At 35.4% G+C, this 15,275-nt stretch overlaps 1 protein-coding gene across 4 annotated transcripts in view; it reads right to left on the bottom strand.

The window, feature by feature from the left end:
- CSMD3 (CUB and Sushi multiple domains 3) overlaps window positions 1-15,275 on the bottom strand; it is a 1,195,693-nt gene that overhangs the window by 397,245 nt on the left and 783,173 nt on the right. For all 4 annotated transcript variants that reach the window (XM_004431279.3, XM_087447535.1, XM_004431280.3 and 1 more), the window contains 2 exons: window positions 14,559-14,746; window positions 9,296-9,484 (listed from right to left, as the gene is read on the bottom strand). In XM_004431279.3, the coding sequence (XP_004431336.2) occupies window positions 9,296-9,484; window positions 14,559-14,746 (377 nt within the window). The remainder of the gene's footprint in view (window positions 1-9,295; window positions 9,485-14,558; window positions 14,747-15,275) is intronic.

The raw sequence follows: 15,275 nt of genomic DNA, 5'->3' as shown, positions 1-15,275 counted from the left end.
CCCTGGGAAATATCATGAACAAAAAGGAATTTTTGAAAGGGTATAGGTTTTTAAGTAAATACTCCAAGATAATAAAAATAAATAAGTGTTTATGAACCAAAGCCGAAGAGATTAAAATTCAATACAATGTTGATTTATTCAAGAACATATCACAGTTTACATTGTCTTTTACCATAGTCAACAACTATCAGTGGTTATGGTATACCAGATAATTTTATCAGTATTACAAATTAAAGACGACAAAGATATAGCCAGGTAAGAATGTATATTCTAGTGAAAACAGGGAGGTGTTGACCCCTCATTCTATTCCACTTGGAGATGCCAGCTCTTTTGGACATGGGCAAGGGCAGTAAGTACTGTGAATGCGACATTCGGCCTTGTCTGTTCTGATCCTTGCTCAACTTTCCTGGGTCACCAGAAAAGTGAGTTTTGGCCTTATTATCTTCCATGATTTCTTCCAAGTAGCAATGCTGAGAAGGAGAAGAGTTGAGGCAATCTGGCTACTATTCTACACTGACCTGACGAGAAATGATAAGTCTGCCGTTCCTAGACGTATTTAAGCATGAAGGCTTGGACTTAACGTATATACTAAACAAAATTTAAAACCACTCTTTTTATTATTTCTTTTACTCCACCCAGGAGTAAAGGAAAGTCTTGACCAGCACCTCTTTTAGAGCTGTCTTATAGGCTGCCTTCCTGAGACCTAGACAAGCCTATGCTTCCAATCTCGTTTACTATCAAGATATTGCAATGATATACATGGTTTGGTATCCTAGGCTCCTATTTAGAGCCTGCACACACCTCCATTGGTAATTATTTGTACTGAACCTCTCAATTTTCTTCCAATTTTTTAAAAAGCCTCATTGTGCTTTTGTGATCAATCCAAGAGCTAGGTATACCATTTCCACTATATCTTGCTGATAATGCTGGTGCTAAGTTGACCTGCTTTTACTTTTCTTGTAATTCATTCTGTTTCTTGACAGGGGATTGTTTACTTTTTTATTAGATTATTTTTACATTACGTCAATTTATTCCTAATACACTACATTTCATTTTATCCTCCATTGTGAAAGTCAGACAAAAAGCCCAACAATACAACATGATATGAATTAGTTGAGTGAAATGTGATGAGTGAAAATGCTCTACTGGAGTAAAACCTACAATCTCTATTTGAAAGAACTATATTTCATACAGTTAGAGCAAAACTCAGTGAACAGAAGGATCAAAATTAAGAGAGTTAAATTAAACACAAAAATGTAACAAAAACAGACTGTGAAAGTTTTAGAAAGTATGTCAGGCACGTGCTCCCATGCATGCATGTGTGTTTCTGGTACATGTACAGGTTATAGAGGGAAAGCTCTTCTATACATCATCATTCTTTTGAATAAAGCTACTTTGTCAAATAGCCTTTTCTGAACTTGGAGAACTTCTTGGGAACTTTCTGTCTGTAAGCTGCACCTACCATATCTGTGTTGAAGGTGGGACTTGAAAGGGACATCCTGCAGATAAATGAATAAAGTTAAGTTAACCATAAACACAAAATATTTAGGAGAAATATTTTGAACAAAACTAATATATTATTAATGAACATTTACATTGTTACTTTGATTATAATCAGATGACAAAATATAGAGTGCATTTTTATGACACAGTGGAGGTTTCTGTTGAGAATATTAGTATTGGATGAAGGCCTTGAAAGGAACTGACTCAAAGATAAAATTTCATAGTAAATAATGGGGAAAGGGTGTGATTTAAATCTCTTTTTTTTTGAAAGATGAAACTAAAAATATGAAAATACATGTACTTTATGTTTTTATTATGGTTTTTTTTTTAAGTTTATTTTATTTTACTTTTTTTGTGAGGAAGATCAACCCTGATGCCAATCCTCCTCTTTTTGCTGAGGAAGACCGACCCTGAGCTAACATCTATTGCCAATCCTCCTCCTGTTTTTCCCCAAAGCCCCAATAGATAGTTGCATGTCATAGTTGCACATCCTTCTAGTTGCTGTATGCAGGACGCCGCCCCAGCATGGCTGGAGAAGTGGTGCGTCGGTGTGCGGGATCCGAACCCGGGCCACCAGTAGCTGATTGCATGCACTTAACTGCTAAGCCACGGTGCCGGCCCCACATGTACTTTATTTTATATCTAGTAAAACTTAGGATAAAATTGCAACCACTCACTAATGCTTAGCAAAAACAAGACCAAACACTCATATTGAACTTACAATGTGACTGGCACTACTCTGAAGACTTCTTTTTATTAACTCAATTAACTCTTACAACAACCATATGAGAAAAGTAATGAAATTATTCACAGTTTACAGATGAGAAAGCAAGTACAGAGAGAACTCAAGCAGTCTAGTTCCAGAGTTCATGACCTTAAGCACACTCTTGAATCAAATGTTGATTTTTTCCATATTATCAAGTTATTTTTTCTACAAAAAAATATTACGGCAAACTATGATGCCCTTCACTTACATTTGATTTTGTAGCATTCCTCTTCAAAGGATCAATACATAAAAATTATTCAAGAGTATCGTTCGTTTTCCTAGAGATACATTTAATCCTTTCATCTTCAAATCACTCTCTTTTCAAGCACCTAAAACCTAAATGTGTCAGTATCCTTGTCTGTTCTTATCTTTAATTGATCTCTATCTTACAGAATCTCATTTCTCAAAAAGCCTTTGTGTGTGATTGAAACAATCTTCCATCATCAGCAGCAGCAGCCTCATTTTCATCATCCTAATGAAATCTTTCATCTTTCTAAATGAGATTATTTTACACTGCAAATATCTAGAATGGTATTTGCTTTATATTATTGGCTTTTTTAGCAATTGCAAGAGATTAACTACATGTGCATTGATACAATGCAGAGAGATAGAGACTAATGTAAGCTTGAGTTGGATTAATTGTCTAAGTGGTTAATTTATTACTGTATATTCTTTCGATCTGATGATGTTTGCTTTTCTAGAAACATCCCTTCCTATTAGAATGCTAAATGTAAGAGGAAATCAAATAGCCAATTAGAATCAATCATGAGAGGCCTAAAATATTAAGATAAATAAAAGGCAAGTTTTATATGTGAGATTTTTTTTTTACTTTTAGATAGAAAATGGAACTCAAATATATTGGAAAAGATACAATGATATAGAGATTATTAAGAAAATTTCTCCAAGAATAATTTTTTAAAAAAAGAATGCTGAGAATTAAGTTAGTTCAAGATAATATACGGCCGGGCCAGCCCCGTGGCTTAGCGGTTAAGTGCGCACACTCCACTGCTGGCGGCCTGGGTTCGGATCCTGGGCGTGCACGGACGCACTGCCTCTCCTGCCGTGCTGAGGCCGCGTCCCACATACAGCAACTAGAAGGATGTGCAGCTATGACATACAACTATCTACTGGGGCTTTGGGGGAAAAATAAATAAATAAATAAAAATTATAAAAAAAAAAAAAAGATAATATATGGCCATTCACATAGTAATGTGAATTCTATGTGATGAACTCTTGTTCATTAGAACAAGAGTGTCTATAAAGGATGCCATGGATCTCCTGTCTTACCCTATATAGCACCTCTTCTGAAGGAATTCCAATTTATTCCAACAACCCTGCTAATTGATGCCATATATCTTTAGGGATACAAACACTTTTGTAATAGATATAATAGGTTTATATGTTCTTGGGACCGGGAGATAGACATTATATAACATTTATTTATCTATGTTATATAATATAATTATTATATAAAAAGTGAATCCTTAAAACACTGCAGAGAACTTAGTGAGTGATGAAATATACATAAAATACATATAAAAAGTCTGGTTACTTGATGTTACAGTAAACAGCCAGTAAAGAAAAGCATGTAAAAGGACAAATATCAGGAGCACAACAAAATCACAATGATAGCCCAAAATATGAGTTGAGAGCAATTAGCCAGACACAATAATAATAATTATTAGAAGTATTAAAATAATAAATATAAAATATAAATAACAATTATTAAAATAATCTTTGTTAGTAGCTTCTTATCCTTCCTGATTTTTGGCACATATGATCACTACCTTGTCACATGATAGGTATCAATTAGGTGAAATAGCGAAGTCTCCTCAAAAGCCAAGCCCTTTAATGTAATTGCCCAGACCTCTAAAATTATATCTTGCCCTCGGTAGTGATACACACCTGGCAAGTGCTAAACTATCTACAATGAGAACAGACAATTTCTAGACCAGAATCCATCAAAACACTTTGAGTATTGCAGTGGAACATGGAAATAGCCATGAATTACAAATCTCATTATTATTTTTTGCTTGTTTTTAATCTCAAATCTGTTCTTGTCCTATTTCCAGGTCCCCTCACTGTGAACTGTGTACCCTTATCTGAGACTATTTATACTTGAGTTCTATGCATACTTGCTTATCTTGAACTCTTGGATCCTAAACATTAATCCATGTACTCTTTTGCTACCTTAGCCTATGTACTCAAATCTTTTAATAAGATGGAAGGAATAAGGGAAATGATGAGGTTTAAGTACATTCAGTTCAATTTTGGGTTCTGCCTCTAATGCTTGAGTGACCTTAGGTTAATCATGTAATCTCTTTAGTTCTAAATTTCCCCCAAATAAGATGGTTATATTGTTTATCAAACAGAATGAGATAATTTGAGGGTGAAATCGGGATGCCAAGACAAAAGGTGAAAATAGGGCTCGTCTTAGGCAATTCAAGACTTATTGGTCCACCTACCTATCTATTAAAAAAGGTAGGTATCTTAATTAACAATGCCTAGTTCATGAAGGGTTGAGTCATACCAGGCATATGACCTCAACTTTACCCCTAGTATTCATGATAACCTTATGTCCCCAGTACAGAGGAAACATTACATGGCTGTGACTTTTGACGTACATGCTGACCTTGATACTTGCTGGCCAAAGCAGAATGCTATCCTGGCTTTTCTTGTCTGACCTTTCCTAGAGCCATTCAAATCTCAGTTCTACAAAAAACACTGGGGAGATAGTCAAGAGTGAGATGTAATCAAAGTAGCTAGTAAAAAGTGTTTGCTTTTTTTAAATCTAATCTCGTACGTGTCAGGAGATGTCCTTTAAAAATATGTGTCAAAGGAAGAAGAAAAACGCATGGTTCTTGACCTCAAGAATATAATTAGGAAAATAAGAAAATGAATGTAATTATTAACTACTCCACTAGCTAAAGGAGAACACAGACAGTGTTTGTTCATGCTCCAAAATATTTCTTTAGTGCCTATACACTATAATTAACAAATATTGATTTAGTGAATCATTAGGTGATTATAAGGTAGCAAAAAATGCCACAACAAGTAGAGAACTACAGGGTCTAGGAAAAGTTGAGATTTTGCCCAGATGCTTCATTCAGGGAAAGCACAATCAAGTTAATGTCCTTTAAAGACTGACTAGGATTTTGATAAACATAGTTGAAGGAAGGGCTAGGACATTCTAATGCAAAGGAAAAACATTAACAAGACAAAGGGCAGAAAATATATACGCAAAATCAAAATATAGTAACTAGTCCCAAAAGGCTGGAAAGTGTAGTTCACTCATTCTTTCATTCAACACTGATTTATTGACCACCCACTGTGTGACAAGAACTGTTCTTGGCACTGAGGACACAGTGAAGAGAACAAAGTCTCTGCCATATAGAACTTACATTCTGGTAGAAAAGCAGACAACAAATATATAATGTTAGAGAGTGGTAAATGCCATGAAGAAAAGTCTAAGTGGCAGGGCAGGGGTTACTCTTTTATAAGGAGTAGTCAGTGATATGCCATTTAAGTGGAGAGTGAGTGAAATTAGAAAGTGAGTGAGTTGTGTGACTATGTAAATCCTGTTTCAGGAAGAAGGAAGAAGGGAGAGGGGGTTGGAAGGATGGAGTGAGAGGAGTGAGGGAGTGTTTTCACATGTGAAGAGTAGCCAGGAGACCTGTGCAGTGGCATGAACGAGAGAGAGTGGTGAGAGATGAGGCATGGGAGGTAGTCAGGGCCCTGGCGACAATTAGGTCACACAAAATTTTTTGGATTTTATTCTTCTTGGGATGGTTAGATGCTAGAAGGTCCTGGGCAGAGGAGTGTCTTGGTCTGTCCTAATTTATAAAAGGATTACTCTCGTTGCTCTGTTGGTAGTAGACCTAAGAGGTCAAGAGGGGAAGTAAAGAGACTCCTTAAGAAATGCATGGTGAAAGATAAGGTACCAAATTTACTAAATAGTGCAGAATCTAACTGAACCATTTCTGACTTGAGGTTCAAAGTTCTTTGGTCAATAGTTAAACAAGATGAATTTAGAAAGGATCAATTTTTACTCAGAAACTCAAGTATATGGAAAGTAGAATTGCATTCAAAGTACTCCTTCCATATGACATAATCGATAGCAAAAAGGATAATGGTCCTGTTTTTCAGTTTTATTCCAAGTAGTGCAGGGTATCCATAGAGTATTTAAACAGCTATATGCATTTTTATATAAAATTCTTAAACATGTGGCATCACTGAGGAAAGAATAACAAATCTATAATTGTACTTTTATTTTAAAGAATTTTAGTACTTCACTATTGTGGAGAATGTGAGCAGGAGGCAGTGTAATAGAGGACTTGTGCATAGGATCTGATCTGGGCTTCCTGAGTTTCAATCTTGACTCTGCCATTAACTAGGGGGGTGGCATAGGGCAAGGTACTTAATCTTTGCTTGTCTTAGTTTTCTCATCTGTTAAGTGGTGATCATAATAGCACTCACCTCACAGAGTTATTTTGAAGATAAAATGTATGTAATATATGTAAAGCACCTGTAGCAATACCAGCACATGGTAAACCCTCAATAAATATTAGCTATCGTTATTATTACCACCAATCCTAATTGTCCAGTCTGCCTTGTGAATCAGTTAATTATGGGCTGTGAAGACACCACAAGAGCTGATGTGTGTAAGAGTGAAGCATGCTGTACCTTGAGTATCCAGGAAATCTAGGCCAATCAAGGATACGTCCTTGGTTCAGGAAAAGAAACTCTGTTTATTCACTTTACCTCCCTTTACCATAAGAAATTTAGACTTGGTGCTTCTGGGGAAAAAGTTTAGATTGGAGGAAAGGCCTAATCAAATAGGTTTACTAGATGATAGGGTAGTTGAGTTCAGTTCAAGTCAATGAAAAACTAAGTAGATGGGCTGGCCCGTGGCTTAGCAGTTAAGTGCACGTGCTCCGCTACTGGCGACCCGGGTTCGGATCCCGAGCGTGCACCGACACACCGCTTCTCCGGCCATGCTGAGGCCGCGTCCCACATACAGCAACTAGAAGGATGTGCAGCTATGACATACAACTATCTACTGGGGCTTTGGGGGAAAAAATAAATAAATAAAATTATAAAAAAAAAAAAAAACTAAGTAGCTTCTTTATACAAAGCTCAGACATTTAAAAAAATGAATATTAATCAGCCCTTGTCCAGATATGCTCAGAATGAAATGGAAATATAAAGGAGGAGGACAGATCAAGATGGAGGTTCAAAGTGACATGATCTGCTCTTTCAAAAAAAGATGCCTTGTAAGAATGCAGGAAGGAGACAGAACCAGAAAGGATGGAGTCCATATGGTTAAGGATCATGAATTCCATGTTTAGTAATTTGAACTTTCATCCTTGGGCAACACAAAGTTATTAGGTATTTCTGACATGGGGTATAACTTGAAATAACTTTAGTGTGAAGGACAGAGATTAGATGGAAAAAGTTGGAGACTGAATTTTAGGTTGACTGTGGTGCACTGACAAGAGATGATAAGGGCCTGTGCTGCTTCCAGGAAAACTAGATATACTCACTTTTATTATTAATAAAACTTAAGCATGTTGGTATACTTGGGATAATTTTTATCCTTCTGCTGCTTCCGATAACAATGCCTCCATATCTTTTCTATCTTGGTGAAGCTACTCGTGCCAACCATGTGGTTTTACCAGGGCCTGGCAAACATAGTACCTTTACATGGCTATCGTCTGTCACAACCATAGGGATAGATGTACCACATGACCTGGACAAAGCCAACCATAATGGACGCTTTTCCTTTACCACGGTAACTAGTCTAGGTATGGACAAATCAGAGACCTTTCTTGAGATTTTTCTAATTGGAACAACAAGGAAGAACTCTTATTCTTCTCTGATCCTGAAGATATGAGACTATTTGTTTCCATCTTCCTGAGAGTGTATTCTCCACCACCAATCCCCCAAGTGAAAAAAGTCTAGCTGCGCTGAAGAGAATTATGTCAATACACAGAGAAAAACCTGTGCAGAAAATGGAGATATTCTTCAAAAGGCTTGAATTCATGACTATAATTAACAATGAGGAGTACGCCACCCCTGCCTTTTCTAAGATTTGAATAGTTGAACAACAAATTCTGCTTTTATTTTTTAAAAGAAAGTAGAGTTGGGTTTCCACCACTTAAAATCACAAGAACGCTGACTATTTAAAAGAGTATTGTAATATAGGAAAGATGTGCTGATGATTCTTTTAAACCTTCTTATAAAAAGAAATTGGCCTAAAGTTGTTAATAAAAAATGATGGCACTGACAGTACTTGAAAATTTAATCATAAAACGACAGAAATGATCTTCTACTTTAAAAAAGAGTAAGTATAGAAGCTGGAAATAGTATTATAAATAAAAATTAAAGCCCAGAACTAAATAATGCATAGATTTACATTGTGTGTGCTCTTTAATAAAGCAAGTATGAGAGCACTTCCCAATCTTAGGGAAGCAGTTTCTTCCACTGTATTTTCATATGTGTTTTCTGAAAAATGAAGCATTTCTTACTTATTCTCCATAGAAACAAAGAAGTGGGAAGGACACTGGTATACTATTTATTATAACTAGGAACTTACCACCACAGGGCAGTCTGGGTACATTGCCATTGTGCTATGTAGCTACGTAGAATTGGGACTGGTACACGTTGCCTTCCAAGGCAGAAGGTAAAGAATCTAACCTTCAGTGCATTCATTGGATACCAACTTGACATTTTCAATGCTACTTTGTCAAAGGGTCCAAGCACACAACATGCACTTAAAATGGTTACCCCAGCACATTTAAAAAATACATACAGCATCCTTAGGCATGGGGTAAGTTTGGCTGATTATCAATATTCATTCTTTCTTTTCTTCATTAATGGTTTGATAACATAAAATTGCCTAAATTCAAGATATTATTTAAAAAGTATGAAATATTTATAGTTATGTTAATTCTCATTTTATAAAGACTATATTTATTTCTTTTTGTTTATAAATCAGCTTATTTTGCATATTGAATGAATTCTTACCATCACAGGTAGGGAGTGGATGACTCCACCAGTGGTTTTTTTCACATAGAAGGGGCTCTTCATGGCTCAGCCTGTATCCTGGATCACAACTAAACGAAACAGTAGATCCGATGGAGAAATCATGACCATAGCGACGGCCATGTACAGGTATGCCAGGGTCCAAGCAAGAATAAGTATTCACTGTAACACCTGGGAAATAGAGGGATTACAACAAAGAATAAGCTTCATGGGAATCAGATTTGCTGAAATTGATTCCTATTTCTTCAAACAATTGTGATGTGACCATTATTCTTCTAGGCACCCAAGGCTTTGAAACTCTCATTCATCTTTGAATCCCTCTCACATTTTTTTTCCTCCACAAAATATATCCGAAGTCCACCCTCACTGAAAAGCATAATGTCATTTATTACTTCTCTTACCCTACCCAAGGCCTTTATCACTTCAAGTCTACAAGACAAACAATAATGTCTGGCCTCTCTTTCAGTATTTTTCATCCCCAATCTTTTCTATATACAATTTTGGACACATATATCCCTAACACATGTTATTTCATTGTTCTTGTACCCTACTGCTAATGGCACCAAGTTCAAAGTCATCACCCTGAAATGCAGATTCCCAAATTGAACTCTACTATTCTTAAGTACCATTAACTCCCAAAAGTCATTCTTCATACCAGTCAAGTAAGTCTCTTCACTAGTTTTATGCTCTATTTCTCTGCCACAAATATCCTCAACTGTCCCCTTAATTTATTCAATCTTCTCAATCTTTAACAGATAAGCTCAGATCCTCTCTCCTTCTTTAAATCTTGATCTTCTAATGCTCTAGTTCATACATAACTTTCCCTTATCCAAAACTCTGATGTTATAGTGAAGTCTTAAGAAATCAGGGAAAATGGGGTTTGAAGAGGTCACACACAATGCAAATTATAGTAAAAGCAAAATCAAGCAAATTTAATTATCCAAAAGTGATTTTAATGGTTTCAGCTTACTCAGAGTAAAGGTCAGTGAATTGTACAAGGTTAATCATTTCATTTGTCCTTCTTATCTCTCCAACTGATGGATGAAGTAAAATAATGCATTTTTTTAATGTCCCTTACTGTACTGTACACATCTAGCAGTCATAGAATAAGTCTGAAAGAAATACTTCATAACTGGCTCACCAGCAAATAAATCAAGACAATGGAAATGTTGCAAAATTGAGAAAATGAGAAAAATGAAGATGGAGAGATAATATAATTTATTAACAAATAGTCATTAAAAATTACAATGTAATTGGAAAAATAGTTTTAAAAGATTCTTAAATTTTGGCAACGTACAAAATTTTCTGACGTTCACACTGGCATTATAACAAACGACATTGACAAATTTTCTCATTGTTCTTATTTTATAAAACTTTTTTAAAAAAGTAAAATCTCAAAGTAGATTTTCTGCTTATTTGTTTATTCTACATAATAAAGATATTTGAACATTTTAGTTTTGGTTTCTCTACCTCCTCACATATCTATTGACTTTAAATATAAAAACTGTTATTTAAACTGTACATTCTTTTAGCTATCTACCATTTTCCATAATTGAAAAAAGAACAATTTCTATACACGCATATGAAAAACATGTCTTTGGAGACTGGTATCTGTCTCTGTGGATTTGTTCTGTACCCACTTATAATTGTATTGTTTTATATAATATTTAGATATCCAAGAAGACAATTATATTTGTATTTCAAGAAATACGACATAATAAACAGAAGTGATTTTTTCTGGGCAAAAAATTGTACTGAAACAAAAAAATGGGTTATGTTCCTAAAGTCTATTGTATGTTGTCATTATTATTTTTAATATGTTTTGAAAACTATAAATAATCTTATCCTATTGGCATAGTTTTTGCAATCTCCCTGTTTCGAGATGAAGATAGAGTGGGGTGAAAAATGCCCCAGGACAGGGAATAAAATGGAAATCTGGAGTGCAAGAAGAGGTAGCATTGCAAGAAATCCTTCCCACGGAATTTTGGTCCACTAGAGAAATTGAGTTTTCTCTTTTAATGGATTTAATTTAAAAAAAATAGAAATTCACCAAACACCAAATGTATTTTTAAAGTTTTAATTAGTGTAATAATTAAAGTTTTACTCTACTTATTTTGAGGTTTGTGAATGGTTCATTTAAAAAAGATAGTTTGGTCACCTTCAGCCTGGGAAACTCATTAAGAAAGTGATAATAGAAAGAGTTTCTTTTTGTGTTTGTTTTCCTGATAAAGGATTGTGACGTTAGAAATTATTTCACAATAGTAAGTAAGCAACGAGACTAAATACAATAAAAATGAGAGAAAGTGATCTCTTATAAATTAATTTAGATAGAAAGTTACTGCCTTCTGGCCAGTTGTGACCAAAACCAATATCCAGTGTGTGTCTCATCAACCTCAGCCTCTCCTAGCTCTTCACCTCCACTCCGCCTTTTTAGGCACTGGTCCTCGATAACAACTCAGACTACGTCACCAAGGGCCTATAGGTGACAAACTTTCTGACTGTGACAAAGACCCTTTGCCTTGACCAAACTTTAGTCAGGCTCCTCTGAGGCCTCCTTTTGAGTAGGCCTCACCTTTGAGCTCTGTCTTTGGCCAATTTAGTCTAGTTTTAGCAAGAATCCTGTTGGGTTAGTTTATTGAAAATCCCCCCTCCTTGATATCTCATCAAATTCCTCGTCACCACCCTCAATATCTTATCACCCTGGCCTGCCTTCAGCAAAAATCCTGTCTAGCAGATTCAGCCAGAATCCTCTACCCCTGATGTTTCCTCTTAGTAATTTTCCATGCACTGATCCCCACCCTGCTCCTTGGCTATAAATTCCCACTTGTATTTAGAATTGAGCTCAATCCCTTTCCCCCTACTACAAAACCCCACTGTAGTAAAAGTCTGCTTTGCTGTCTTTAACAAGTGTCATGAAAAATTTCTTCTTTTACAACAAAGGAATGAATTTGAGCTTGTCTTCTTGTTTTTATTCCTCATCTGATTAGTTTTCATAGGAAAAATATTAGAGCTACCATTTATTGAGCACTTACTACACGTTAGCCATTATAATAAGACTCTGCATGTGTGGTTTCATTTAATCCTTAAAACAGTCCTGTGTCTGACACATGATAAAGATCACCTTGGTTGGAGTGGGATTGAATGTGGTTTATTGGGCATAGGAAACAACAATGGACTAAAAGAAAAGGTACCTGCCCATTCGTTAACATATTGATAAAAATTGCTAGAAGGAATTAATTTTGAAATAGATTTCCAAAAATGACTCTACTCTGACTCAGTTTTAACAAATACATGTTAAACTAAAGATCTGAATTAAGGGCCTTTCGTTCATTTGAATGTCCAAATATGTGTTAATCCTCTTGTTGCATTTTACGGTAATGTTTAGGAAATATACTTCCACGCCATAGAACACTAAATATAGGGAAGTTAATATAATTAAACAATATTGTGGCTAAAAAGGTTAAAAAGAAAAAAAACAATGAATATATATTGATTATGGTTTTAAAAACCCATGAGTCCACTGACCAGATCTACTGAAGAAAGACACCCAACATAGAATATAAAGTTACAAATTTCAAATGCAGAAATCTTTTCATGAGGGGGAAGGTGACATAGGAGACTTGAATATAAAAAGAAGTGATATAATACCTGTCTACACTTGATATAAAGATATCTTGCAGTAACCCTGTTAAACGTGCTACTAGATGCATTCACAAAACTGTTTTCAAGCAAAGATACATGGCAGTGTACTTCCAGATGAAAATGTGTGGATGTCCACAGGTATAAATATGCCAGATGTTCATAAATAAAAGAGACTTGTTTCTATGTATATACAAGCACCAAAATGTTTAAAATATCAGACACATTTTAGACTTTTTAAATAAAACTATAACCTTTTAAGTGGGATTATTATAATCTGATTCCAACAATGTGAATTATAGCTTGTTTTAATATATATCCTTTGACTAGTTATATTAGCCATCTACACATAGCCATATATGTGTATATATTTTATTTTTCAATGTTAGTGAATTTTCAATATTTTATACAAGATAATAAAATGGAACATTTTAAATGTAAACTGTGTGTAATTGGTGTAAAATATAAAAGAATGATTGAATTTATGAAGTAAATGCTAAAAGAATTTGTCAATATTCTTTTTTTTTTTTTTTTTTTGTGAGGAGATCAGCCCTGTGCTAACATCCGCCAATCCTCCTCTTTTTTTTTTTTTGCTGAGGAAGACGGCCCTGGGCTGGCATCTGTGCCCATCTTCCTCCACTTTATATGGGACGCCACCACAGCATGGCTTGCCAAGCAGTGCGTCGGTGCGTGCCTGGGATCCGAACCAGCGAACCCCGGGCCGCTGCAGCGGAGCGCGCGCACTTAACCGCTTGCGCCACCGGGCCGGCCCCTCAATATTCATATACATCTTAGACTGATATTTATTGCCTCTTGTCAACTTTCAGAATTGTGCACCGGTCTGGCCTGGTGGCATAGCAGTTAAGTTCACGTGCTCTGCTTTGGCAGCCTGGCATTCGCAGATTTGGTTTCTGGGCACAGACCTACACACCGTTTGTCAAGCCATGCTGTGGTAGGGGTCCCACATATAAAGTAGAGGGAGATAGGCACAGCTGTTAGCTCAGGGCCAATCTTCCTCAACAAAAAAAAAAAAAAAAGAAAAAGAAAAAGGAAAAAAAACAACTGTGCACAAATAATTAGTAGGTAAACTCACCTTTTTTTATTTTGTGAGGAAGATTAGCCCTGAACTAACATCCGATGCTAATCCTCCTCTTTTTGCTGAGGAATATTGACCCTGGGCTAACATCCATGCCCATTTTCCTCTACTTTATATGGGACACCGCCACAGCATGGCTTGATAAGCAGTGCATTGGTCCATGCCCAGAATCCAAACCTGCAAACCCTGGACCACCAAAGTGGAGCGTGCAAACCTAACTGCTATGCCACTGGGCAGGCCTCTGAACTCATTTTTTAGGATTTGTTATTTGATACCTCTGACATTTCCTTAGTATTTTCTTTCATAATGATATTAGACAGATATTGTTGGAAAACCTATTGCAGAATTTACTAAAACATACACCTTGTGAGCCATTAGCATTCTGACAGGTCAAAGAAAGCACTGATTTTTTTTTAAATTAATCTCCTGGTTCTCTTAATGATACAATGGTAATACCAAATGTAGGGGAAACAAAGTAGGGAAATTAAAAAATATTTTGTCACTACTTACTTTCATAATGAATCTTGAAACCATTATTAGAACGGCTGTTGTCTGTTGTAAATAGAAGGTATATAAAATTACTGCTACTAAATAGAAACTGGGGTACTTGTGTGCCGTTGTAAGATCCAAGCAAGGGTGACAGAAGATTTGGACCATCATGAACTTCCAGAACATCATAATTCAGTTCAGTCTGAAATCTAAGATTAAGAGACACAAGAAAATATATTTATTAGAATAACACTATACAGGAAAATAATATTTTAGATTGCAATTTGAATTAGTATTTAAAAATTTTACCATTTTTATATTATAATTTTCTTTAGCTTACCTAATATCTTATATATTATTTAAGATCCCATCATTTGTGAAGCCCAAAGTTATAAGCTCTTATTCCAATGAAAAATTATCATTAAAAAGGTATGTTTATATATTCGTTATTCATAAGTAAGATTTCTTTCAAATGTTATGGATTATCCTCAATAAATAAACACCCTTTTCATCAATGAAGCACATTTTTGGAGTCACCTTTCTTTTGTCTTCCTCATTTCTGTGGAAAACCATGTGATTTATATTTATTTTCAAGCAGATAATCAGATTCTCATCTTAATTCTATATATATTTCAAATCTGACCTCTGCTTTATATGCAGAGGTTTTATTTTTGTTTTTGACAAGTCTATTTTGGTCATTAAAAATTTTGTATAGTTTTTATTTCAAAACAGTGGTTC

This window comes from Ceratotherium simum, chromosome 23, assembly GCF_057802395.1.
Source record: "Ceratotherium simum simum isolate JZ-2026a chromosome 23, ASM5780239v1, whole genome shotgun sequence".
NCBI classification, from domain to species: Eukaryota; Metazoa; Chordata; class Mammalia; order Perissodactyla; family Rhinocerotidae; genus Ceratotherium; species Ceratotherium simum.
Note: the sequence above shows the minus strand (reverse complement) of the source record. Positions and strands in the feature narration are given on the sequence as shown.